This window comes from Semicossyphus pulcher, unplaced genomic scaffold (assembly GCF_022749685.1).
Source record: "Semicossyphus pulcher isolate SPU_LCO1_2020_fin unplaced genomic scaffold, fSemPul1.0.p SCAF_25, whole genome shotgun sequence".
Lineage (NCBI taxonomy): Eukaryota > Metazoa > Chordata > Actinopteri > Labriformes > Labridae > Semicossyphus > Semicossyphus pulcher.
The window spans coordinates 6,317,574-6,344,700 of record NW_027211699.1 but is presented as its reverse complement, the minus strand read 5'-3'; the positions used below and the strand labels follow the sequence as shown (position 1 = coordinate 6,344,700).

The following is a 27,127-nucleotide window of genomic DNA, read 5'->3' as shown; positions in this document are numbered from 1 at the left end:
GTAGCTCTGTTGTTGGATCGGACCACACGGGCCAGCCTTCGCTCCCCACCGACATCAATGAGCCTTGGCCGCCCATGAACCTGTCGCCGGTTCACTGGTTTTCCTTCCTTGGACCACTTTAATAGGTCCTGACCACTGCAGACCGAGAACACCCCACACGAGCTGCAGTTTTAGAGATGCTCTGACCCAGTCATCAAGCCATCACAATTTGGCTCACAGTACTGAGGCAGTGTGCTGAAAGTAACTTGTAGCTGCTCTTTCCTTTGTTTGAATCCTGCCAAAATGATACCTTTGAAATAAAGTGCTTCCTCCTTGTAGGCTGTTAGCAGTCATCTTCAGTAACAGGCTTTACAAAGGAAAAACGTTGTACTAGCTGTGATGCTAACACCATTGCAAACATCAGTTTTTGTCTTTATAAATATTAGCACTTATTTCCACATTGAATCAAGAACAAAAGGCTCCTCTCTCATACATCAACATGGAATTTATTTTCATTTTAGTTTCAGATGAATGTTTCACATTTTGTACAAAATCATTAGAAAATGCCTGACACTCCAAAATCCCACGGCTAATCCTTGTTTAGCGGCTTCAGACACCAAAGGATTAATGGGGAACCATGCAGCATCCCGGACCAGTCGACGACGCTCGGCCTGAGCTCCAAATCAATCAAATGATAATCAGTTCACTCGATGGCCACACAACCCGCCATCCGCGAGAGAGAACAAGCCACGGTCATAACCCGACAGTAAGGTACAGCAATATCTTTCCGCGACTGGTTATGTACAGAGTGTAGACACGGTGGGATGACGACTTCCTGTCTTTCTAAACTGATCCTCTGACCGTCTTTTACATGAATCATCGCCACCAGAATGTCTCGGATGTATGGACAAAGTACCATGTCAACACCACCATGCATGTTTTCATACGCATGACACATCATTGGTTATGATTGGTTAAGTAGATTTTAAAAAGATCATTCATTTCAGCGTTTAAAATCAACCAATGACTGCAGGCCTGAGGAGGGAGGGGGAGGGTCCACTGAGCCTCGGATGGATGAGGTAAAAGACAGGGATGTGAGGAGGGAGGAGGGGGGAAAGTGGAGGCTAATTACGCAGTGTTTGCTAATGTACATGCCCAGCACACACACACACACACACACACACAAATGAGGTCTCGGCACAAACACACACTCTTATCCGCAAACACGTCTGCCTCATGCCAGAAGCTTCAGATCATTCTTTTGAGGGGTAAAGTTGAGCGCCACAGATTGTGTGAGTGTGCGAGAGAGAGGAAAAGGTCAGAAAAGATACTGAACACACCCTCGGTTAAGATCCAACAACTGAAAATAGATTTTATTGAGCCAATGAGGAGATCCCCTCTCAAACAGAAGAAACCCTGACACTGGGGCAGCGAGGCACTTACACAATCACTTTCATTTAACACAGTGCTTGCGTCAGTGTGTGTGTGTCTTAAGGGGAGACACAGCTACATGTATTTTTTTTTTTTTTTGATCAAATGTCCAACACACACACACACACACACACACACACACACACTCACAGATACTTGTTTCACATTGGAGCATGTCTTTTTAGCGGTTGGCACATGTACATGCAAAGCGTCGGCTCGGCCTACGAGGCAAAGCTGAGGGGAACGGGAGCGCAGGAGGGAGAGAGGGGGGAAAAGGTCGACATGTATGTGAACGGACTAACGCACAGACAGACTCACAGACAGGCTCTTGAACACTATGAGCGTTTAAAAACACCCCCAGTCTTTGATCCTGCCCCTGCCCCCCTTGTGTCACATGTTCATAGCAGCACCAGAGGAGCCCTCTGATTGGTGGGTACAGCCGTCCGTTAAGTCAGTCAGTTTCAAGGATGAGTGGCGGTTGCTCGTTCTCCTCCTCTAGGCGCAGGTCGTTTAGGTCGTCTTCAAGGCCCGCCCCTCCGACAGCGCCCTGCTCTTCACAGTAACCTAGGTAACGAGAGGTCAAAGGTCAAATGCTGAAACAAAACAACATCAATCCATCAGAATCTTTAAGAAAATGAAAAGTTAGAAATGACAGACGTATGAAACAAAGAGTGTGACTTACCTTTAGTGACCGCAGCACTGTAGGTCTGGGCCACAAGTGGGCGGTCATGTGACCCCTGCTCAAGGATCTCATTGGATGGCTCAGCACTGCCGTCTAACCTAAAGTCAACGACAGTCACAGAGTCCAACTTTAAAACTTCAGGATGTTAGTGACACAAGATGTCAGATTAAAATCCTCAGCGACCTGAGCACGTGTCATGTATTTCCTCTGTGCAGATGTGGGGTTACCTGTGCTGCTTCATGAGTGTGCATTCTCCTCCCTCTTGTGGATCCAGGTTGTACAGATACAGGTAACCATCAGCCGCTGCCACCAACAACCTGGGGATCTTCTGAATCCTAAAATAAAGCAACAAAAAAACAAAGATTCATCGACACCTTAAATCCCTTTCCAACCGAATTTAGCGCGTTGAAACGGGTTTTTCAGACCCGGGAAGACCCGCTTTTAGATGCCGATTGTCTCTTTTCCCATTGCCAGTGAAGTATACTCCTTTCGGTCTCTAGTCTGCTGCGTCACCGTCTTACGTCACCAACGCACAGGAGACAGGGTTAGTAAACTGTGAAGATGTAACGGTCTGTTTATCAAACTCGGTGCGTGTCAACCCAGGTTTTGTGTTCCCATCAATGCCGATCGGAGACGAGGCGATAATTAGTCATTTGACCCGGGTCTGAATGCCAATTGTAACCTTTCCCATTCAGCAAAAAAGCTGTGTGTTAGCGAGTGTTAGTGGGTTTTTTGACCAGTGGGAAAGCGGCTCCAGAGCCCATTTCATGAGTTGGTTTTAAAGTATGATGTTTGTATCCTATATTGTCATATCTGTTTTATTGTTGTTGAGTCTGTTTTGTCTCTTGTGTATCTGTTGTTGATTTTATGTATTTTAAAGGCTCATCAAGGGACGGGCATTGCTAATTAGCCGAGGCTATAAATGCTGTAGTGTGTGGCTGCGTCATACTGGTTCCTATACAAATAAACAGTAAACAAATAAAGTGCCCCTGATTGAACTAACTTTAGCTTTCATGTTAATGCAGCTTGTTAGTGATGTTACATTAAAAAAAAACCCTCTACATCAATGACTCTTTGATTTCATGCAATAAATCATTAATTTGATGTAAAGTTAAAGGTTAAAAGCATTTCTTCTATGTTTTGTGTTTGTGTCCTCAAATGACAAACAGACCTGAATACAATCCAGTGTGAGCAGATGTTTCTCCCTCAGCTCTGTTACCGCATTAAAACTCACTGATGTCTGAATCTCAAACAGACTTTCGAAGGATTTACAAAGACTCATGTTTGTGTCGAGAATCATCTTAATGCAATGTACATTATACTTTTCTGATATATTTTGATTATTTTGTAATAGTTCTCACAGCGTGACTAAGGCCGGGATGCGTCACGGAAATAAGATTCCCCCAGAAATAAACGTTGTTTCAGGAAACAGACCTGTGTCTGTGTGTTGTGAAGAGAGCTACACAACTGCTGCAGCTGTGCTAAAATGATGACCTGCAGACTAATGTAACAGTAATTTAAATCCAGTTTTTAACATCTCCATGTGGTGTTTATGTGCTACAAGACATATCAGGGACAACATCAGCAGTCATCTCCATGGCTGGGCCTGTCTGCTTTTAAACTGCACCAAGGACAGGCTGAACAACACGTTTTCAGATTGGCAGAATTGAGACGTCACAAACCTAAGGAGCCAATCCCGTTAGTGGACGGGGTGACGCTATGCATATCATTATGTGTAACCTATGGCAACCACTTTGGTGATGCGCGAGCCAGCTGTAACCGTCATCGTGAATGACTACATTTCAAGCTAGCTAAGTTTCAACACGTTGCGACTAAACGATGGCAGAGACGTGTTTTGTTTACGAAAGGAGAAACATAGTTCATAGTGGGCGGGGCTTATTTAGGAGGAGGAGATGCCTTGGGAGGACACAATTTATTTTGTCAAGCATTTTATGTCTTAAAACATGACTGGAGCTGATCTTTAAGAATCCTCCAAGTGCATACAAAACCTGCTTTTAAAACTGTGTGTGTGTGTGCGCGTTTGTGTCTGTGCGTGTGTGCGTGTTTGTGTACTCACACAGCTAAGGCGCAGATGTTCTTGTGTCCACAGAAGGGCAGGCGGACGGTGGCGAAGGCTCGCCCCTGCGTGAACATTTCTGTGACCTGTGAAGGCAGGTAGGTGGTGGACGCCATCAGGACCTTGCCCAGGTACCCTCCCCATGTGGTGGGCTCCTCGGCTGGCCTGCACACAAACACAGAACGTAAGAGGCATGTGTTTCTCACAGGTAAACGTTGAGGAAATCCCGGCACTCAGGAGCTTCTTAAATCCGACGGAGACAGAAAGATACATACACATACTTCTCCTTCTGTGTCTCTAACTTGAAGATGTGGACCGTCTCTGTGTTGCTGGAGGCCGACAGGTACAGGCCTTCCATACTGAACGCCAAGGAGCAGATGCTCACACACCTGAGGTTAGAAAGACACATTTACAGAGGCAGCAGGTGCAGACACAGAATCATGCAAGTCCATCTCGGGCCGGGTGATAAAAGGATTTCTGATTCATTTTTCTTGATGATGATACACTTTTTTACAGACCACACAGCAGATTTAGCGTGTAGTTATTTTTCACTTCCACCTGCAAATCATAGATTAAGCTGCAGGTAAAGAAATTGGATGACTACTGTTGAAGAGGAAAAAAAGTGTGGAATCGAGCATCACGAAAGGGATGGAAAGTAAACTTCCCTCATCCTCCTAAGATGAGGAAGATCATGATGTCAGTGGCAGCTTAGCTAGTAGCCCCCCCTCACTGAACAACCTGCGACCACAAATGGGCATCGGAGGGTCACTGATTTTCAACCTGAAACTGCTAAATTTAGTGTTTTTACTGGTTTAATTACTGAGTCTGCTTGTTTTGGAGAGTCTAAGACTCAATTCATGTTTTTAACCTTTTGGCTGTTTGCCTTTAATAGACAGAACAGCTGAAGAGAGTCAGGAATTGTGGGGAGTAGAGAGTAGGGGGGTAACATGCACCTGCGATCAGCACATTGAGGACTGTAGCCTCTGTACATGGGGCGCCTGCTCTGCTAACTGAGCTACACCAGCACCCCAATATGTTTAGTGTTTTTGCTTGTTTTAATGACTGTGTCTGCTTGTTTTAGAGAGTTTGAGACTCAGCTCCCTGTCACTGTGTGAATGTTTAAAACAAGTTAAGCTTGCAGAAACAGCAGCAGCTCGAACAGCAGCTCATTGTGACAGTCTATGTCTGCTGAAGAGCGTCGGATAGACACTGATCTTTAACTTGAAGCTGGCTTATTCAGTGTTTTTATAACAATATAAGCACATGTTGAACAATATTCTGAAGTTTAACTAATGAATCCTCTGTTTTCTGATGCTATCAGGATCTTCCTCAAAGATGATTAATATCTATGTTGACTAAAAAGGATCTTGACCCTATTTTTGTCATGTCATCCAGCCTTGAGTCGATCATAGGAAAAAAACAGCTGCTGTTGTACACACATCCTGAAATCATCTACCTTTTGACTCCTCTTCGAAACTCAAAGAGCTTCTGTCCCTCTGGGATCGAGAACACGCGAATGACGGTGCCCTGAGAGGAAGCGGGAGAGGACAACACTTACTCAGCTGGAAACAAATCAGCACACAAATGTGAGAGACAAAGGGCTAATGTGCTGTTCAGATAGTGTCTTTACCTTCTCTGAGGCTGTGGCCAGTTTGGTTCCGCTGGCATCAAAAGCCAGAGCCGCTAATGGGCTGTCGTGGGCTGGAATCATGTTCGCCGCTCGCTGGGAAACAAATGCAGACACGAGTTAGAGATGAGCTGCTTCAGAGAGACACACTGGCTGTCAGGACAGCGAGGACAGTCGCACGGAACGATTTAGATTTCATTTAAGCTCCAACGTGCAATTTAAACAACAATTTAAAAGCTGGACACGCAACAAGGACTCATGTGCTGTGAAGGAAAGACTAAATATAAGGGCTTTATTACAGAGAGGGCGGAGGCTTTCACCTACCAGGTTAACTGTGTCAAACACCTGCACCTCTCCTATCGTAGTGCTGCCGGGGTACGCCAGATAACAGTTGTCGTTGCTGATGGAGAGGGCGCACAATCCTGACAAATGCAGACAAAAGAAGTCAAAGACAGGAAGTTTAATCAGACTCCAACATTTGTCTGAGAAGAAGTGGAAAGAATGAAAGAATGACTGGTACACAGTGAGACTGCAGTAATATACTGAACTGGTTCTGACAGCACGAGTGGGTGTTTGTTCTGCGGATATGTTCCACAAATATCTCTGCAGTTACTCAGATCGCAGTGACAGTTTTCTGCCTTGAGGAAAGTCCCAATCGCAGCTTTCAGCGTGAGCACAGAATGCACCACGTTATTACAGTTTTCCCCCGCTGTTGGACTAACTCCTGTTCTATACTTAGCACCATGCTGGGACGCTGCTCCTCAGACTCACCTGAAGGGTTGGGTGGAGTCTCTCTGATAGTGTGCAGCACTTTCATGTCTCGGATGTTGTGAATGTAAAGGGACTCCTCCAGACACACAATCAGCCTCTGACAAAACAACAAAAACATGTCTGTCAAAAACAAGACATTTAGTTCTGTTTTTGTGTATATTGATGTATATATAGAAGGACGACACGTCTCCAAATCATCGTAAATCAGCATGACAAGAACTAGTTATTATGACAGAAACCATGTTTGAGAAAAATGTATTTGGTATTTAAATGTAATTTGATTTTATAGTTTGACTCATGTCCCATCTGTTAACATGGAGGAGGCGGGCTTTATGAGCTATACTGCAGCCAGTCAGCAGGGGGCGATAAAGAGGGTTTAGCCTCACTTGTAAGGAGCTGTCATATCGTCCATCTTTTTATACAGTCCATGGGTGTGTCCGAAACCGCATACTATCATACTAATCATACTAATCATACTAACTGTGACTTAAAATTGAGTATGTCATGCGTTCCCATCTCTGTGTATGCGAGAAATGCCCGGATGTATACTAGATCGGCCCGGATGTTTGACTATGAGACGGGAGCTCACTGGTTGTACTCAACCGCCCCAAAATGCATTGCGGCTATTCAGCTTCTACTATGGCGGAGATGGACCGGAGATCAGACCGGACATACGTAAATGATTAAGTCACATGATACGATACAGAGAAGACGGCTCTGAGTATGATGCTAACGGCATCCTAATAGTCAGGTTAGTAGGCAGTACGCAGTACATACTGTTTGAGTATGTAGGAGGCAGTACGTTAGTATGCGGTTTCGGACACACCCTATGCCTTAAACATAACAGTTTGAATCATCAGTCGACTCCCGTCTGCTTTCATTTTATCAGTAAAAGACTTTATTTTTTAGCTGTGTCATCGTTTACAGATCGATGTAGGAGCAACAGCAAGTCAGGCTGTAAACTTTACAACCGAGTCTCAAACGTTTTTACTGTGAGCTAGAGATGTCAACTCTCGTTCACTTCAGTGACCCGGATCTTCGGATCTCGTTCAGCTGAACGATTCGTTCATTACATTCGTTCACCAGGTCGTTCAGTGACATTTCCGGTTTACCCGTAACTCACTCTCACTCGTTCACGAACAATACGGCTCCCATTGCATTACTGGTCTTCTTGTTCAATCATCACAAAATAACAGTTACTTGGCCCAACTATATTAAAAAGAAAATATTATATTTATATAAAAATAAACATTCATGTGTTATCTCATCTTGCTGTTGTGTCAGTTTATTTTTGAGCTGTTGTAATATCGTTTCTAGTATTGTACTTTACTTTATTTCTTTATTTCAGACACATACGTCCATATCTGTACAAAACACAATACATAAAATAAAATACGAAGACTACAACTTCATTGTGCGATCAGTTCATCATAGTTTATAACGCAGCGCGGGGAGAACACAGACGTTTAATAACGTGGACCTGTGTTCAGATCTGTCTGTCAACAGAGACTGCAGTCCGCTGTGTACTACATATATTTTACACAGAGCTGTAGATGATCAGGCTTTATGATCAAACTTTTATATCTCGTCATCACTTCAGTCCGCGATGACCCGCTCCCCCCCTCCCTCTGTGCAGATGCTCTCTCCCTCTCAGCGCTGCGAGTCTGCATCACCGTTTTTATGATATGTTGTTTTTAAAGTTTAACGGAGGTGAATGAGGCTCCTTATATATTCACAGGGCCTGAGGATGTAATATATTTAATCAGAGTCTGAGTCTGTGAATTGACTTGTATGTACAGATGCACCTAATCAGGTCGCTTCGTTCAGTGAACGAGAGAGAGAGAGAGAGAGAGAGAGAGAGAGAGAGAGAGAGACATTCGGTCAAGCGATACGTTCAGTCACTGTCACTCGTTCATGAACGATGATACGTTCAGTCGTTCTCCTAACCAATGATGGTGATTTGATACATTAGATGTGATACAAACAGCCCTCCTCTGAAACGCAATTGGCTCGTGCTAACATCAATCAGTCTGGTTTCCTAAAAGAAGAAGTGGGGAGCCAAGTGAACGAAAGGAACGACTTTGATGCTTGAAAGTGAACGGATCATTCCGTTCACTGAAAAGATTCGTTCTTTTTGAACGAATCGTTCAGGACCGAAACATCTCTACTGTGAGCTGAATTATCCACAGAGGAGGACTCTCCAACATAAACAGACCAGATGATTAAAACCATTAAAACACTGAATAAAGTAGTTTCCTTTAAAAAATGAATGTTTCTCTGACTCTCAGACACATTCCCTCACTGTTCATCGGTCATGAGGTTTTTAACTTAGGACGAATCTTCACAGAGGTCTCCTTCTATCCAAAATAAACAGACTAGGGGATTAATAACAGTAAAAGTACAGAATGAAGCAGTTTCAAGTAAAAAGTTCGCCAATTTTCCACATTATGCTATCATGGGGAGCTAAGGCCATTATGGTAGGAAAAAAAAGTAATTTGGCTCTGTGCCTTTGGAGGACGCTATCCGTGCTATGCGTCATCTGGCGGAGGCCAGGGAGCTCGCTGAGCTACACTTCCTCAATCTAGGACGCCCGCCTCCGATGTCATGTCTCGCTCAAAATCGTCAGGTTTGAAATGTAGACTGCAGACCTGAAGATGTTTTAGACGATCCACCGGTATGTTCTCGTCCTGCTTCAGATTCGGATTCCTTTCAGAGGAAGGGGTGCAATGCACGCTGGGTGTTGTAGGAATGTAGAATGGGTGAAACCACGAGCTGTTTGTACAACTTTCTCCACAGCTATGGCGCCGATTTCAAATATTATCGCTTCTATTGATTACAGAGAACACCAGCTTTGACTGACAGCAGCTTTTTCCAGGGGCGAGCTGCTCCTTTAAGTCCTTCATCCAGTTAAATGATAATGTAATGAAAGACAGTGAAGTGACTAACAGGTAATAAGACTTATGTATGCTGAGAGAAGAGTTTTGTTTGCCACTGTAGTGAAGCTGCATACTGAACAAGATAAATATGATTTCTGGTGTTTGATGTTTCTCAGGTGAAAAAAAAAGTGTGACAGAGAGACAGACAGACAGACGTTTCTCTGCCCTCTTCTTCAGCTACCTGTCTGTTGAGCTTGACAGCCAGGATGGTGTTGGAATAAGAGTAGTTGCAGATCTCAGTTCCCTTCTTGAAGTGACAGACTTTGAGCTTCCTCGGGGCCTTGAGGCTGACGATGGCCACCAGGCTGCTGGAGAACAGACGCTCCACGATACACACATCCTCGGTGTCTGCTGCAGGCACACACACACACAGACACACAAAACATCACCTCGAAAAATGTACTCAGGGGGATCCTTTCATCTTTTATTAGTTTCCTCACTGGCACCTTTGAGGCAACAATTTTAACTTGCTGAGGGGGTGAAACAGAAAATTTAATCATCAGATGATAAACACATTTCAGCAGGTAGCTGATCTAATTAGATTGTTTCCCTTGGACGCCAAGAGAGATGCCAATTTATCTTATTTATGTGAGTTTTCTTGCTTCTGACACCCGTGCAGTTAATAGATCAAGCTTAAGCTCTGTTTGTGAATTTTAGATAACAGCACTTACACTCATTGTCTTCCTCTGACTATACAGTTTGAGTCTCCTACTACCTGCTTTGCATTGGCTATTCAAATAATGACAGGCCTATCAAAAGTTACAGGTTAGCTAGCTCACTGTACGTGGGTGAGATACTAAATATAATGTAAATACATTAATGTAGAGGAAGCTTAATGATGTGGCATGCATGTAGAAAAAGTGCTGACAAACTTTATTAATATTTAAAGTAACAGCGATGCTCTAATGGTGCAGTGAGTGTGCGTCCTGACTCGTCAGCATCCACTCAGAGTACGAAAATATAAAAGAGAAGTGATACTGTTATCGTAGCTTTAAAGCCAATGTATTTACACAACGATTCTGTACTCAGATAATACTTACTACATTCATATATCTGCTCCAATTTGTCCACAGAGGACAGCGAGAAAAACTTGTATCCTGATTTGGTGCCAACAGCTAAAGACCTGTGTAAATAATAAAATTAGACACAAGAGCAGCATTGAACGAGGATTACATCAGCAAGATGTTACAACCACACGCTGAATATTGACACACTCATATGTTATTACAGCTTACAGAGGCGTCTCAAACTGGAAACTATATAGGGTCAGTGGTCTCGGCTGTCTCCTTGTAACTGGGTGTACTGGTTTAGACTGTCACAGTTATTTTGCAATAAGAGAAGGCCCCTGTGGTCTGAAGCAACATGCGGTAAATTTAGCGGATAACTTTCCTTGTAATACAACAGCATGTCTAACTACCCATGTCTTATTGACAACAAGAAACACAGTGCCCCGGTTTTACAATTTTACATCATTATTAACTCCTACAACTGTAGCGCGTGAGCTAAAAATATCAGCCGGTCAACACAATAGCTAAATCACATTAAATCCACTTAAGTCTAATTAAAGTCCGTTAATTAATAATAACAAAAGTCACGTCAGACTCTATGTAATTTACATGCCACCTAACTTATATATGTATTGTTACTGAAGTTAGCAATGGACCCCACTGCATCACGTTAGCTTAAAAGCTATGCTAATAACGACTGAAATAACACGTAAGCTAGCGGCACTTTCAGTTTAACCAGCTAGCTTGAATTAGCGTGTATTAGAAGCTATTTCTAACATCAGAAACAACATTCAGGCTACTTCACATTGAGCCCTGTCACCCCGACAGTTGCACAGACAAGTCTCCACTAAGCTAGCTAACGTCAGATAGCTTGACAGCACAGGCCACCCGATCCCCAGACAGTCTCCCCGGCCCAGCCTTACGTGTTGTCCTGGTTAAAGTTGGCAAAGAGGAGCTGGCTTCCGCCAGCATCCCCGCTTAGACTGGCCAGGTTCATGGGCTCGGCACCATCGACTTATTATGCTCCGAAGGAAATAGCAGTTGTAGGGGCTGGGATTGTTACTGTTGTAAGGGGGCAGACGTGCTGAACTTCACGGAGCCATCTCTTTTTCCTGGCCTGTAGTGATTGTTGTTGTTTTTCACAGGGGCTGCTGCTACCCCTTTCTGCGCATGCTCGGAGGACGCAGCGTGTGGTGCGTTTAAAGATCCAGGACAGTTTTAGAGAAGTGTAGACTAGTAGACTAACTGATGATAATACATGTATGTAATAAAACTATTATTCGCTATGGCTGCGTGTTGATTTTGTTATTTGATAACACGGCTCGCGGGAGAGAGGAAGCAGGAGCAAACACTTGTCTGCAGACACTAAACTGAACAGTAAGTTTTCTTGACTTGAGATAACAGCACCCTCCACCGTCAGTATGAGCAAACAGCATCGGGAATGAATTGGAAAGCTACGCATTAGTTCCCATCTCCTCATAACTCCAGTCTAAAATTAAATATTATTTAATTGTTTGGACCATACAATAGTAAATGTGTTCCAAATAGTATTCTCATTTTAATTAGAATATAACACCATGCAGCTTAAATATAGGTTTATGCTTATAATGACTTGACAAAACTGCGCTCCAAACAGCTTTCACTTTCCATATTATTTTCTTTTTTGAGTGAAAGAGAACAAAAAAACAAAACAAGACACATCCTGTTACCTGTTTCTGGGAAAAAGTTTCTTTTTGATCCTGCCGTATTTTTATCTCAATGCAGAAAACGTAACTGCTTATCTCTTAAAATTGCTCGTGTCAATGTTATTTAATTCACTGTTATAAATGTTGTTCTGTTTAGGATGTTTCAGTTTGAAAATATGAAATTGAAGATATTATATCCCCTAAACCGAACTACCTCTATGCTAGGACTTTAGGTGATATTTTAAGTCCCTTTCAGAATGTCGACTCTACACTTTAATTACATTATTTATTCTATTGTTAATGTATTAATCTCATTTTGCATTGTTAATATTCTCAAGCATTATAAAATGTACACATTCTCTACAAGCCTAATTTTCCATCTTTTAATTCAGGCTGTACGATGTCCCATGTCCGCCTACAACCTGAAATTTATACTCAGCCACTATTTAATAGAACATATCTATAGGTATAGATTATACAAGATATAGTATAATTGTACATTTATGTTGTATACATACATTCATTTTGAAATGTTTTTGGGAAACAGCTCTGTTATTAATGTGCGCTTCTTTTGAAACATATGTTGAATAAATCTACATAACCAAAGTCCTATTTTCATAAAATTTGTTTTAAAATCACACGTCAAATTTATCTATGTTGAATATAAGGGTACAGATTGCACAGTATATTAACCTACATAGAAATACATGCCTTCAAATAAGTTATTTTTTGACAAATATTTATGCTCCATATTATAAGACGTTTTTAATATTTGTAAAAAAAAAACAACCAATGTTTCTAAAAATTGACAAAGTCCTTCCATTAATTTGCATATCCTTCAGCTTTTCTGAAGTCCATTTAATTATTATTATTGAATATTAATGATTATTTTCTGACTGCCCTCTCATATTAGAACTTAATGTACAACAGTGACTCTGGTGGCTGTGGAAGAAATGTCTGCTGCGTGAGATGAGAAGGAGTCAGTTAGTGGTCTGATGGGTTGACAGTATAATTTAGGGTGTGAGTCATAGTTTCTGTGTAAGTATAAAAGTTTCCTTGCAGTTCAGGTGTGAGTCTGAACATGTCAGATTGTGACGGAAACAAATCATCCACAGGATAACCACTAAAAGCTCAGCTGCACTGTTTAGTGATCGACTGAGACTGTTGGACACAGCTGCTCATCCTGTTTGAGGATCTCACACAACAAAAGACAGAGTAAAAATTTGCTCAGCTAGTTGGTACAAGTAATAAAAGTAAAGAAGAAAGAGGGAACAGATGCAATAACTGTTAGAAAACCACAAAAGTTCAGCAGCACTGAGAAGAGGTATGTCCACCATAATTAGCCAAATGCCTCTGCTGTCTTAAACAACAACAGCAACGAAAAGTCAAGTATCACACGTTTTTAGTAAGTAGTACATATGCTTAATGATGAGTGTCAGCACTGTCACATAGCTGTATAACACTGTATCATACTGTCATAGTCTATGAAACAAAACAGAATGACTAAGAGACAAAAACAACAACAACAAAGAGGCACAACAAAACTTCAAAGAGATGCATCACGACCAGACATAGAGACAGGCCACTACAAAGAGTCAGAAAATGATTACAAAGAGACAAACACATCAACAAAAAGATGCAAAATGACTACAAAGAAACACAAACTACAAGGAAGAGAGGAAAAAAGACCCATAACAACTAGGACCACAACAAAGAAACGTCTACAAACATTATGACACATTATGACAACAAAGATTTAAAAAAAAAAATGACTACAAAGAGAGTCAGATGATTATGACAAGGATGTAAAAACATTACTACAAAGAGACATAAACAACTTTAAAGATAAACAAATTACAAAAGCTGGACACATAACCAACCAAAGACACATCAACTACAAAGAGAAACAACACAACTACAATGAGGCAAATAATGACAACAAAGACACACAAATGACTACAACAAAACACAACCAAACAACTACAAAGAGACACAGATGACAACAACGACACAAACAACGACTAAAAAGACAACAATAAACAACAACGAGATGCAAAACGATCACTACAAAGAGGCTAGACCCAAATAACTACAAAGACACATGCAATGATGACAAAGATACACAAAAGAATACAAAGAGACAAAACGTTACTACAAAGAGAACGACCAAAAGGAAATGCTAAATGACCAAGGGCTGTAAAAGGACTACAAAGACATATATGACCACAAATACTTTGATTACAACAAAGAGACTCAAAACAACAAACAGATGCAACCACAATGAGACACTAAATTCCTTCAATTAACACAAGTCTTTCTCCTTTGGATGACTGGTTGGGGACGCTACATTGTGTAGCAGTCCCTCCATGACTGTATCAGCCATATTAAGCACATTGATTATTATTTCTTGCACAACTAAGACCCACAAAAGAGAAGTCCAGAGGCTATTTAACCTTTGAAGTAACCACAGTGGCATCATCCTCTCATTAAATGTAATCAGGACATGTTTCTTTGTTTGTGTGGTTCAGTGCCAGCTGTGTCCTTTCCTCCAGTTCACTGTTTTCGATGACCGCGTCTCCTCCAGAGGTCTGTCAGCACAGGCAGAGGTCCAACACACTGTGTGCTGCCGGCCTTGACCAAACATGACCAACAGACAGAGGTGAGGTCTGGGAAACAGAGAGCTTCATGCCCAGCTTTTAAAGAAAAAAAATTCATGTTTATTTTGATAATGAGGATAATAAAATGCTCTGATGGTAAGACATAGAATATAAACTTACAGTGATGCTACTAACTGTCCAAACACCTGATTATTTTATGAGACGGTGCATTAAACCTGCACATGCTCAGTCTCAGACATGTAGTCTGGTCGAGTCAGACATGATTTATAAATGTTCATGTTAACATGCATTCTGCTGCACGTACCTTTGAGAATAGATGCTGTTATTCACCTGTACACATGTTAAACTCTGCCCCCTGTCACTCATGTTTTGAATCTTATCTCCAAACTCAGCCCCGAGTAAATGTGTAACACGTTTTGTTTGAGGCGTGCAAACTTGTTTGGATGTCTGCGTGTTTGCATAATGTGTCTGTTCTGTGTCACACAGCTGCTGCACAGCGCCGCAGAGGGCCTCTGCTGCTGCTGCTGATGTTGATGTTGGATAATATTTAATTTTCCATTGATTCCAGTTTGAGTGGAGTGTTTCTGTGTTGTGTGAGAGAGGAAGCATGAGTGAGTTTGCATAATGAAATTTAAGGACAGAGAGAGACAGAATGACATGCTTTTAATTTTAGAAGATAGTGCTACAAAGATGGATGATATGAGCTAAAAAAAAAAGACGACGAAACAACACAATGCAGATTAGAAATTCAGTTCTCTTTATTTTTTCCAGTAAATGTGCAGTTGAAGAGATTTATAATGACCAGAAATCCACAGACAACTGCGAGGAAATGGAAAATTCCTGCAAATTGACATAAAAACTGCTACAAAGAGATACAAACAACGACAAAGACACAAAATTACTACAAAGAGACAAAAAACAGCTACAAAGAGAAACAAACAACTACAAAAAGACACAAAATTACTACAAAGAGACAAAAAACTGCTACAAAGAGAAACAAACAACTACAAAAAGACACAAAATTACTACAAAGAGACAAACAACTGCTACAAAGAGACAGAAACGACAACAAAGAGATACAAATGACAACAAAGAGACACAAACGACAACAAAGAGACACAAACGACTACAAAGAGATACAAACGACTACAAAGAGATACAAATGACAACAAAAAGACACAAATGACAACAAAGAGACACAAACGACAAGAAAAGAGATACAAACAACTACAAAGAGACAAAAAAACAACACCATTAAGATGTCCTTTATTTCTTTATCAGAAATAGTAAAATTCATTACATCGAGTATTAACAACATGTAAGCTAACCTTAAAAATACCAATGATTTGTATGTTTCTTCTTTTGGAATTGTAAAAATACACTTAAGGTAGTACAACATAAATTACTCTCTCCTCCAGTCACCTCTGTCACCTTGGTGTCTGTTTTCCCATTACAATGAATGTCTCATCAGTCCGGACAGTTTAAACTGAACCAGGAGAAAGTGAATCTGAGTTGTGAGGAGGGCTGTCTGTTTGCTGCTGTGTTATCATCAGGCAGGATAAGGGAAAGGGGAGGGCAGGAGAGGGGAGGAGAGGAGGGGAGGGGTTACAAACCCAGTCCCGCGGAACATCCTGCGAACACATCTGAGACTGGGAACAAAACTCTGTGCTCTTTCTCCTCACTGTTGGCAGCGGCACACATCGAGTCTCGTGTCTCTGCCGGGATGTCTCCTTGTTTAACCTCCGAAAAAGTCCCGAAACTCTAGATTTGAACTCGTCCAGTTGTTGTGTAGGCTCGTTCTTGCTGTGGGTCGCTACCCCTGTCGGACTTATGTGTTCATGTTTTGGACACGCGGCGGTGGGACATCCGGAATGGAGAATCCGTAGGAGGAGACGGTGCTCGCTGGTGTGCTGCTGTTGGTAAATAGAGCGCGAGCGCACCAACGCACGCGCCCTGGCTGGTTTGCACAGAGCCTACACGCACGAGATGGACTTTAAGAAAACAAAATTTGGAAGGTAATGGTATTTCTTTTTTTAAAATCTCATTAAAGTTTGACAGCCTATTTGTGCCACTGTGTTTTTTTTTAATGTGTGACAGATCCTGTGCAACCATGCGCACTGACAAGCTGGCACACGGACAATCAGAGGGGTGTTATAGATTAGTTTGTGTGTGTGTGTGTGTGTGATAGAGAGAGGGAAATGTAACGAGCTTGGAGGCTATTTATCTTATTGGAAGTATAAAGGAATTTGAAGTAGGGGAGAGTGGGGTAAGTTGTCACACTGGTCATATCTCTGGGCACCAGAAGGCACTATTAAAAAAAAAGTTACATCTGCATTTTGCTTTTCTCGTGTCATTTTCCGCTTGAAATACAGCACAGTTCACTGTTATCTGAGCTGAGAAGTTTTTTATTTTTCAACCCAAAAAAAAAGCACTATTTGTGTAATAAAACTATTTTTGTACAGAAAAATAGAGGATCAAAAGGGTGTATTTTTAAATGTAAAACATAATCCTGTGCTAAAGCTAGCTTGTGAAATAGCTAGAAGTTGCGCACTAGTCAGATTGGGGCACATTGTCTCAGTGATTTGGGGCAAACCGTCACATGCTACACATTTCCTGACTTTACTAGCCACTAAAATGTACCTATAAAACTGAGCTCAGCGTGTAAGAGCACATATGAACAATTAGAATATTAGTTTTACTATCAGAATCACTATCAATTTTTCTGCTGTCCAGGCTCCTTATTAGCTGTAATTCAGCGGTTCTATTTCACCCTCTAGAATTCATAGAACTGTAGTTATATTTATAACTATTGTCATGTATCGTGTGCCGCTGCTTTTCACTGCACCTGGCATCCAAACACGGCTATTTACAGTATTTCATGTTGAATTCTGCTTGGGTACATTCATCAGTCGGTTAACCCGAATGTTTGTGTATGTCTGCCAGTGTTCCTGTGTGTGTGTGTGTAAACGGGAGTTGGCGATAATCGTGAGAACCGGAGTTTGAGTCCCAGAGGAGATGAACTTGATCTTTGCTGTAGAAGGAATCGCCCTGGAGCTAGAGCGAGTGTACAAGCACATACAGACACACACACACACACACACAAATCACACATTCCTATAGGTGATCCATGATCCATCAACAGGTTCTGATCCTCTTAGTTGCTACCGATCCTACTTACATATGGAATGTGCTATACGGTAATGGGCTTTTATGACTATACGCAGGCTTTGTGAGGTGAAAACAGGCCACACACACTTTAACACACACACACACACACACACACACACACACACGTCTATATTGAACCATATGCTAACATGTGCATAAAAGTGTGTGGAAAGACAGAATCTGAATAAAAGAAAGAGAGGTAAATTGAGAGCTGACGAGGACAACAATGCTCCCTCTGATCAAGGCCTGTGAATCCCTCTCCCTTCCATCCATCTCATTACACACACAAACACACACAAGCACACGCACACACAGAGTTCTGTCATAACCGATTAGAGGACATCACAGTGTTACATTCAGGTCCATTGATAGCTGGACAATACCACAACAGTGCTCAGGAAAATACTGTTCTCTTGTTGTGCACTTGGCACGGCCACGGTGGATCTGCAGGAGAGAGAAGGAGTAATGGCCGCCGTACAATAATCTAATGTTACTGAGTATTTTCTTTCTGTGGATTACACAAGCTGAAGTTGAAACCGTACTTCATTTATTGGCTTTGGCAGGAGGAATGGATTTGTGGAAGGAGAGGTGTGTTTTGTGCATTAGAGAGCCCACATGTCTTGTGTACGGCCAACCAGACCTACAACAGGAAAACACACTGACGTTCTTGTTATGAGGGTGCTGGTGGTGAGACCCAGACACATCAAACACACCTGACCATGCGCCCTAAGCTGAAATGACCTACAAATGTTCCTTTTTTATGTCTCTTTCTGTCCACCAAACCACAGTCAAATATTACAGCTTTTTAAGTAAGATAAAAAAGGTGATAATAAAAGTTTAACTGCCTGATTCTCAACAAGCAGTGGTCCAGTGTCCACTCATTTCATAAGTTTGACACTATAAAATCAGGAATTAGGTCACCTGTCTTCCATTGACCCGCCAGAAATTAAGGACGGAGGTTAGCAAACTGATTGCGTTAGCTAACATTACTTGCGGCTATTTCAGTAGACTTAACAACATAACATAAATAAAAGTGAACAAGCTTTAGTTGAATAAACTTTGATACATTAACTCGTCATTGAACATGATTTCATTTGACTCGCATCACACTGATTTTGGCGGCCATATTTTACGCTGTCGAGACTCAGGGTGGACTCAGCTCAAATGCGTAAATAAGTCTTACGCTGTTTTCCAGGTTCCAAGTTGTATAAATGTTGTGAATCTGATAAATTGTTAATTACAAACTGAAAAGACAAAATCTAAAGGGGCCTCAGGCCGTATTTCAAGTTAACATTTGACACATTAGCTAGCATCACTAAACAGCTAATATTAGCATTCAACAACTTCTTAGCTAACACTACAGTTAGATGTTACACTATACAATAAGTAACGCCTAAATTCCTTGCTAATGGTACTGTTAGCAAGGAATTTACGCTTTTCCTATTAACTAGTTGTTTAACTAACTAAATTGTTGGCATAGCCTACCGAGTTAGCAAGCTAACACTCTACACCGCAGTAGCTAACTCTAACGTTAGCTTGGAATTAATGCTCCCAATTGTATTGTGTGACACTATTAAATGAAAGGTTGTGTTATCTAAGAAGTGGTGGATGCTAACAATGAAGAAACATGCTCAAGCTACTTCACGTTATCTTTAACTTGTTTTTATTTTGAAATTACATACTGTGTGTTTAACTAAGCTTTCTTTTGCTCACAAGATATTTTACTGCCGCTACTCTTCCAAATTTTACCTTTAAAAGGAGTAAAATAGAAGTTACCTTTATAGCTAAAATTTGTGCAGCTTCAAAGGCTTGTGTTATACAAGACCTTTTCCTGTTACATTAACAGCAGGAGAGTTTTGATAATCTGGTGTTTTGTTTACACTTTTTGCTGAGGTTTGTGGATATTTCTCTGCTTCTTCTTGTTCACTTTCTCCTGATTGTTCCCATGATGGCGCAGAATTAATAGACCGTTACAACAAACAGCTATGGGACATGCGAGTGAGTGTGTGATAACGAGCTGTCGGCCTACATGTGTAATCAAATAACACAGCTGACTGAAACAGACACACCTGTGGCCCCTGCATGAGAAGCACACATGCAAATTAATGTGTTTGTACATGTGTGTGTGTGTTTGTGTATGTGTGTGTGTGTTTGTGTATGTGTGTGCATCTTGACGTATAAAATGTGGTTTCGTAACAACTCCAGATGTGTTTTTTCCGCTGTAAGCCGGGATTGAGAGATTTACTGCTGATTACATAGCCTACACAACACACATGCTAACACACACACAAACACACATACACACATGATCTCAGGAAGTAACTTTGTCAGTGTATCGGAACAAAACAAATAATGCAAATTTATTTAATGGTTCGTGGTCAGTTGTATCCTGTTGTTGCAGCACCGGCAGTGATGTCACAGACAGCTGCCCCAGAAACGATGAGGAACACTAAAATTCAGACAACGTGATTTGGATTAGAGACCTGTAAATCCGCCAAGAATGACCATCACACACACACACACACACAAACACACACACACTGGCCTTCATGGCTTCCGCACATAGTAACTTATTAACTAATAAAGCATTACCTTGTTTGGATCCAGATCTACATTAATCACGCGTACACTGTTCCTCTTTCTCTCCCCCTTTCTTTCTTTCTTTCTCTTTCTGTCTCTCTCTCAGGTTTATGAACTCCAGGGTCCCAGCCAGTAAGCGATACCAGCCCACTGAATATGAACATGCTGCAAACTGTGCCACACATGGGGTGAGCCAAACTAACACAAAACAGACAGAGAGGAAAGCACTTTAAGAGTCTGTCACGCAGGTTTAGTATGTGTACAGATGTAGTACAGATCTCCCTGTTTAGATCTTCTCTATACTGCACACTTGTGGACATACTACAAGAAAATAAACGTAATACAGTTTGTAATACAGTTTGAAGTGAATATCCCAATGGGTTAGTCAGTTGAGAGAAGGCTCTAAAAAATATGGGTAGGTTTGCGAGGAATAAGTAGGAGCAGGGATGATTTTTTTTGGCCGTGCCACCGAGGCAGTGGGCTTTAATCTGTGATTCAGCCTGTAGCTTTCTCTAATCTGCTGTAATCCCTGTTTCTGCCTCTGACAGAGCAAGACAGACAGTGAATGAAACACACAGTGTAAAGCTTCTAATGTGCCGAGGTTTTCTACAGAGACATCTGTTCATGATACTTGTCCATTCATTCATCCATTCATTGACTCTGACCTCAGGCAAACAGCAAGTATCGTCTTCACATTTTAGTTACAAACCAGTTAAAGGGATAGTTTAAAATACCGAGAAATACATTTATTTGCTTTCTTGTCAAGAGTTGGAAGAGAAGAATAAAACCATTCTCATGTTTGTCAAAAAAATGCAAACTGACACTGTTAGCATATTAGCATAAACACTGGAAGCTGGGAAACAGCTAGCCTGGCTCTGTTCAAATGGCAGGCTACCTACTAGCAATTTGCAAAACAGCTAAATTATTATTTTACTCTTTCTTTTTTTATGGATGAAACAAGCAAAAAAGAAAGTGTATATTATAGAGAGATGCAAGTCTCTGGGTTTTGTTACCTTGAATATAGCCAGGCTAGCTATTTCAGTGCTAACCTCAACGAGTTTAAGCTAAGACAGCTTTATGCTCTGTTCAAAGGGTAGCGAGTTCAAGGCTAGCTTTTAGCGATACACAAAACAGCTAATCATGTCTTTTATACTTTACTTTTTTGAGGATTAAACAGCAAGATATACAAATTGTTGAGAGGTGCTGGTCACTGGGTTCTGTTGTCCTTAAACAAAGCCAGGCTAGCTATTTCCAGTCTATATGCTAACCTCAACGAGTTTAAGTTAAGACAGCTTTATGCTAGTGATAGCTTCATACTTATATGCTTTGCTTTCCTGTCAAGAGTTGAGAGAAGATTGACACTACTCTTATGTGTGTACGGTAAATGAAAATCTATAGCCAGCAGTCCATTAGCATAGCTTAGCAAAAATACCTGGAAGCTGGGACACAGCTAGCCTGGCTCTGCTCAAAGGGTAGCAAGTTCAAGGCTAGCGTTTAGCAATACACAAAACAGCAAATTGCCTCTTTTATACTTTACTTTTGAGGATTAAACAGCAAGATATACAGTGAAAATTGGGGAGAGGTGTTGGTTACTGGGTTCTGTTATCCTTAAAAGAAGCCAGGCAAGCTATTTTCAATCTATATGCTAACTTAAGCTTATAGGCTAAGATAGCTTTATGCTAGTACATAGATTGAGAGTGGGATACTCTGATTTATATTGGGAAATAAACTTTTACAGTCAATATGAATCTACAGCAAGCAGTTGGTTAGCATAGATTAGCATAAAGAATGGACACTAGGAAACAGCTGGCTCTGTAGCAATACGCTAAACAGCAGATTGACACTTTTACACTCTGTTTTTTAAGGAATGATTCCTCAAATTAAATCTTAATTAGTGAGAGTTGCAGGTCACTTGGGTTTGTTATTCTTAAATATAACCATCTTAGCAATTTCCAGTCTATATACTAACCTAATCAAGTTTAAACTAGATAGCTGTGTGCTAGTGGAAGCTTCATACTCAGCGTCAAGACATTGATTGCAAGTGACCTATAAAGGGTGCCATTACTTTAACAGAGGTTGCAGCTGTTCCAGGATTCAGAGGGAGAAAGGAATGTTAACAATGTCAGGAAACCATTCAAGGAGGATGTTTTAGGATAAATGCTGAAAAATGTTTAAATCTTCTATACCATCTAAAACGCCTGGTTACATATCTGGTGTTTGCTAAGTGTTATATATTTATTCAATATGGAATTAGTGTATTTTTTGTATCAGAAAATGTGAAGAAAAAGCCTCCAGGTAAAAAGCAGTGTGTGTATCGTGGGAAAATAAAACTGTCCCTTTGTTATCCCTTCTAGTTGTGGATCCTCCCCAGTCTGGTGGGCGGGTCGGTGCTCTACTTCCTGTCTGTCGACCAATGGCATTGTGTTGCTGCCTGGCTCTATGGGAGCGGTCTCACCGGCTTGTTTGTCACCTCAACTCTTTTCCACACTGCTGCCTGGAAAATCAGCCACCTCAGGTGTGTGTGTGTGTGTATGTGTGTGTGGCAAAAAAGGTGTGTAGGGATTTTGCAGATGTGTGTGTGTTTTAATTTGCTCCTTTGGTAGACATTTACATCATGCACAGACATATCATTAAGGACATAGCTACTGGGCCAGAGACAGATTAACAGATGTGACATGGTAATAATAATACGTTACATCATCTTCACCTCACATCTTCTAAAAACTGAACAGTCAAACACACACTTTCCTGCCATGTCCCTTATAAAACATGTAGCATTAAGCATTAAAGATACATCTCATGAAACCATCTCATGAAACCATGTTCTTCAAACGAATCAACTAATCCAGAGGGTTCAGGGCAAATTTGAATTTTTTGATTGTGTGTGTGTGTGCCTTTAAAATGTTAGATCCTGCCATGTACTGAAACAAACAAACGAGGTAACTTAATAAACTATATTCACAGGGCCGCCATTTTCCTCTGAGTCACTCCCATTAAAGTAGGGAACCTGACAAATTGATATAGCCTACTGTTAATCCATTTGCTATTGTCAAGCAACAGCTAATGTTAGCATACCCCTTCCTTGCTACCAAAACCAATTGATAGTGTTAAACAATACAGGAAAGGCGTAAATTCTAGCTAACGTAGATGCTAGCTAGCAATCGGACGAATGCTAACGTTAGCAATTGTTTGTGTCTAAGATGTTGGTGGGAAAACATGTTAGCTGTGTCCCAATTCAGGGGCTGCATCCTTCGAAGGCCATTTTTGAAGGCCGATTGCGTCACTGTGGCTGAATAGGCTGTCCAATTTCGAAGGCTCCTCAAATGCGTCCTCCTTTTCCCGGGCCACAAAGGAGGCATTGGGCTCTCAAGCGTCTGAGGAATACACTTTGAACTTAAAAGTTCTCGGTTTTAACTTAATCAAATAGCTAGCAATACAAATATTAAAACATGAAAGGGACTTTGATACTTTAAATTATCTTAAAAAAAACAGGTTAAGTTATGTGACGATAGTTATGTTAGCTAGTTAGCCAGCTTGCTACCTGTTGCCAGGCGATCATAGCAGTGCTTTGTGAAGCAAGGGTAAGGGTGGGAACAGCTGGTGACGCAATCCTTCCCAGACCAGACTGTCTCATTTCAGATCAACCTGAGCGGTCTACGATAACTGAGAATGACGCATTCTCCATGTTTATGCAACTTGCAACCTAGAACACAGAAGTAAGACATTATAACAGCCTTTAGAGAATGGCCGCCATGTGAATATGGTGATAAATTAACAGGTAATGTGTAAAAACGAACTCTCATCTCTCCTTCCCTTTGATCTGTGTAGGACGGTGGAGCAGCGTTTCCACATGTGCGACAGAGTGGCCATCTACTTCTTCATAGCTGCCTCCTACTCTCCGTGGTGGGTCATGTGAGCAGAATGATAGGCAGCCAGGTGGATAACACACGGTTAACATATATAATAGTGACCGTGCTGATGTGTTCCCTCAGGTTAATGCTGCGGGAGCTGGGGCCGTGGGCGTGCCACATGCGCTGGCTGATATGGGTCATGGCTTGCGTAGGATCCATGTATGTCTTCTTCTTCCACGAGAGGTAACGTCTCTCTATGTGTCTGTCTGCTCTGTGTCCTGCTTTGACACCTGAAACCAAACTCCCGTCCTCGAGTGTTTACAGCAAACACTGCACCGATGTTTGAAGCAGAAACTATTACATAAAACTGTTTTTTACCTGCAGGTACAAGCTGGTGGAGCTGTTTGGATACGTGGCCATGGGGGCTGTTCCTGCCCTGGTCATCCTGTCCATGGTAAGAACAACCGTTGTCTCTCTCTGTTTCTGAGAAACAAGCAGCTTTCTTCTGAATCCTTACTTCCTGCTATTGTGTAGGACTCAGACAGTGTCACTATTTAAAGAACGAAACTGGTGGTTTTGTTTATTTGAGCCCATTACCAACATATCATGTTGTTTTACCGTAACACAACTGACAACTTATTTCCAAAGTATTTATTTTTAGATTAACTTCCTGTTCTCTGAGGAGTCATTAGTTCCCAATTTAGAATGCTACAAAAACGAACTGTAGGCTAATGTCTAGTGGCCCTATCCTATTTAGTTTTGATTTGTTGCTTATTTTGATTCTCAATATTTGCAAAAACTACTGACATTCATACCTAGAAGTGTATGAAGTCATCATAAACTAGTTTGTGGACTCATGTTTTTAAGCCTTGTGTTCAGCATTTTGGCACCATCTTGGATTTTTGGGGCCGGAAATGACCATATTTGGACGAGAGGGTGAATTCCCAAGAGGTCAAGTTCAGTGATTCAAATTAGCTGAGGTGGCGGCTAGCAGTCAGCAAGCAGTGCTCAGCCATCACTCAAAGCAGCCACATCCTTAAAGCTGCTGTGAGGAACTTTGTGTTGAGTTTGGCGCCCCCCTGTGGACAAAGCCGTACCTTTTTATCTCTTTGCTGATTGCTTCAGTGGTGGTTTTAACAAAAAGTCATATGTATCACTCACTTAAATTTTTGTCCATGAAAATGTAAACAAAGGCAGTGTGTAGTTAAACGCTTCGTATGACACCTACCCCACTGCCAGCTGCTTCAGGCATTAAAAATAACTATATAGAAATAACCAATCTTGTCGCTGATGGTCTGGTTTGCTAATCAGAATTAATTTCAGTCTGTTTCATAACCAGCGAAAAACTCCTCACAGGAGCTTTAAGGATGAATTAGACATAAAACGTATATCTGAACATTTGACTCGCTTTTGGAACAGCCATCAAGCCCGACTCGATGCACTTTGTTTTGTGCTAATTTTAAGCATTAGCATGCTAATATGCAAGCCTAAGATAACTGTTAGAGCCAAATTTTGGGTTCTTGTGCAATAACATACATGTAATTTAATACATGTACTGAGGGTGTCGCTTTGATGCTATATTTCAGGTATAAGAGAAAGGAAAGTCATTGTCTAGTTCAGGTGTGTGATCCTGTAAGGGCAAAAGAAATGTGAGCTTTGTCGTCACTTTAAGTTGGAAGTTATTGGTTGTTTTTCAGGGGTATGGACGTTATTTATATTTTGCACTGAGGAATAATAAATGAACTGTTTTAACTGCAACTGCTGATCATCTTTAATGTTGATTGCAAACTACAGCGAGGCGCATCAGCTAAGTCGCTCCTGGATTAGACACCTCAGTAGTGCAGTACGAGACTATTTTCCTTTAACAATAACAGTTTGGCATGTTAGCACTGTCATTATGAATATGTTTAAGCATGCTGGCATTAGCATTTAGTTCAAGCACCACTGTGCCTCAGTACAACCTCACAGAGCTGCTAGCATTACTGAAAAGATCTGAGGCCCTCAGAGGTGTCATTGATAAAAAGTACTTGATGAAGGCTGAATCGTGTAGGCATGTTTTTACTACGAGTCTGTAGCCCTGAAAAAATGAAGGCTTTTTATTAATTACCCCTCTGAGTGCCTCAGATCTATTCACTTTAAACTCAGATTTTTCTGCTCCTTGACATTAATTTAATTCACACACTCCATCCCAAAAAAATGTGCCTGAGTTGTCTGACTTGATTCCAGGTGGAGCGGGCAGGTGTGTGTGAGCTGGCAGTGGGAGGAATCTTCTACGTTGTGGGCGTGGTCTTCTTTAAGAGCGATGGCCTCGTCCCTTTCGCCCACGCCATCTGGCATCTGTTCGTTGCAGCGGGCGCGTGCATTCATTATTACGCAATCTGGAGGTACCTGTACTTACCTGGGCCGCTGCTGCAGACGTCCAGGTGACTAGCGGCTTTCACCTGAGATCACATGGTTCCACACCACACGACTGACTGAGAAAAATGTGGGGTTTTTTTGTCGTGGGATCACTGTGTTTTCACTACGACTAACCTGACTCATGAGGCTACACCTGGAGAGACGATGCAGAGAGGATCAGACTGTCAACACTTACTGTTAGCATCATTTCAACATGCTACATTATGAGTAGCAACCTTCTTTTTTAAATATCTTTTATTTGGCATTATTTTGATGGTTAAAGCCTCAGAGGGACAAGAAAGATGGGGGCACAAACTA

At 41.4% G+C, this 27,127-nt stretch overlaps 2 protein-coding genes across 5 annotated transcripts; one reads left to right on the top strand and one right to left on the bottom strand.

Annotated features, from left to right (window-relative positions):
- Positions 1-468: 468 nt before the first annotated feature.
- On the bottom strand, positions 469-11,658 carry wipi2 (WD repeat domain, phosphoinositide interacting 2). 3 transcript variants are annotated; one of them, XM_069676227.1, is made up of 12 exons: positions 11,434-11,658; positions 10,544-10,626; positions 9,685-9,854; positions 6,568-6,664; positions 6,121-6,218; positions 5,800-5,892; positions 5,626-5,696; positions 4,445-4,558; positions 4,170-4,334; positions 2,320-2,427; positions 2,093-2,190; positions 469-1,974 (listed from the first exon to the last, which is right to left on the bottom strand). In XM_069676227.1, exons 1-12 carry the CDS (start codon positions 11,505-11,507, stop codon positions 1,862-1,864), a joined length of 1,284 nt encoding a protein of 427 aa, XP_069532328.1. In that variant the 5' UTR covers positions 11,508-11,658; the 3' UTR covers positions 469-1,861. The 3 variants fall into 3 exon arrangements, with proteins under 3 accessions (XP_069532328.1, XP_069532330.1, XP_069532329.1); XM_069676229.1 differs by having other exon boundaries at positions 4,451-4,558; XM_069676228.1 differs by having other exon boundaries at positions 9,685-9,851.
- A 4,610-nt stretch (positions 11,659-16,268) lies between these two features.
- On the top strand, positions 16,269-27,039 carry mmd2a (monocyte to macrophage differentiation-associated 2a). Of its 2 annotated transcripts, XM_069676097.1 has the most exons (8): positions 16,269-16,283; positions 16,800-16,828; positions 20,668-20,749; positions 22,916-23,076; positions 24,390-24,464; positions 24,554-24,655; positions 24,797-24,866; positions 26,639-27,039. In XM_069676097.1, exons 1-8 carry the CDS (start codon positions 16,269-16,271, stop codon positions 26,837-26,839), a joined length of 735 nt encoding a protein of 244 aa, XP_069532198.1. In that variant the 3' UTR covers positions 26,840-27,039. The 2 variants fall into 2 exon arrangements, with proteins under 2 accessions (XP_069532198.1, XP_069532197.1); XM_069676096.1 differs by lacking the exon at positions 16,269-16,283 and having other exon boundaries at positions 16,759-16,828.
- The last annotated feature ends 88 nt before the right edge of the window (positions 27,040-27,127 follow it).

Bases quoted from the DNA above. Each gene is read 5' to 3' on its own strand.
- wipi2 (XM_069676227.1), bottom strand. From the start codon at position 11,507: ATGAACCTGGCCAGTCTAAGCGGGGATGCTGGCGGAAGCCAGCTCCTC. The intron at 6,219-6,567 runs GTGAGTCTGAGG...TGCATTTGTCAG, and splicing joins GACTCCACCCAACCCTTCAG to GATTGTGCGCCCTCTCCATC. The intron at 5,697-5,799 runs GTAAAGACACTA...GCTTCCTCTCAG, and splicing joins TGGCCACAGCCTCAGAGAAG to GGCACCGTCATTCGCGTGTT.
- mmd2a (XM_069676097.1), top strand. The intron at 20,750-22,915 runs GTGAGCCAAACT...TATCCCTTCTAG, and splicing joins CAAACTGTGCCACACATGGG to TTGTGGATCCTCCCCAGTCT. The intron at 23,077-24,389 runs GTGTGTGTGTGT...TGATCTGTGTAG, and splicing joins TGGAAAATCAGCCACCTCAG to GACGGTGGAGCAGCGTTTCC.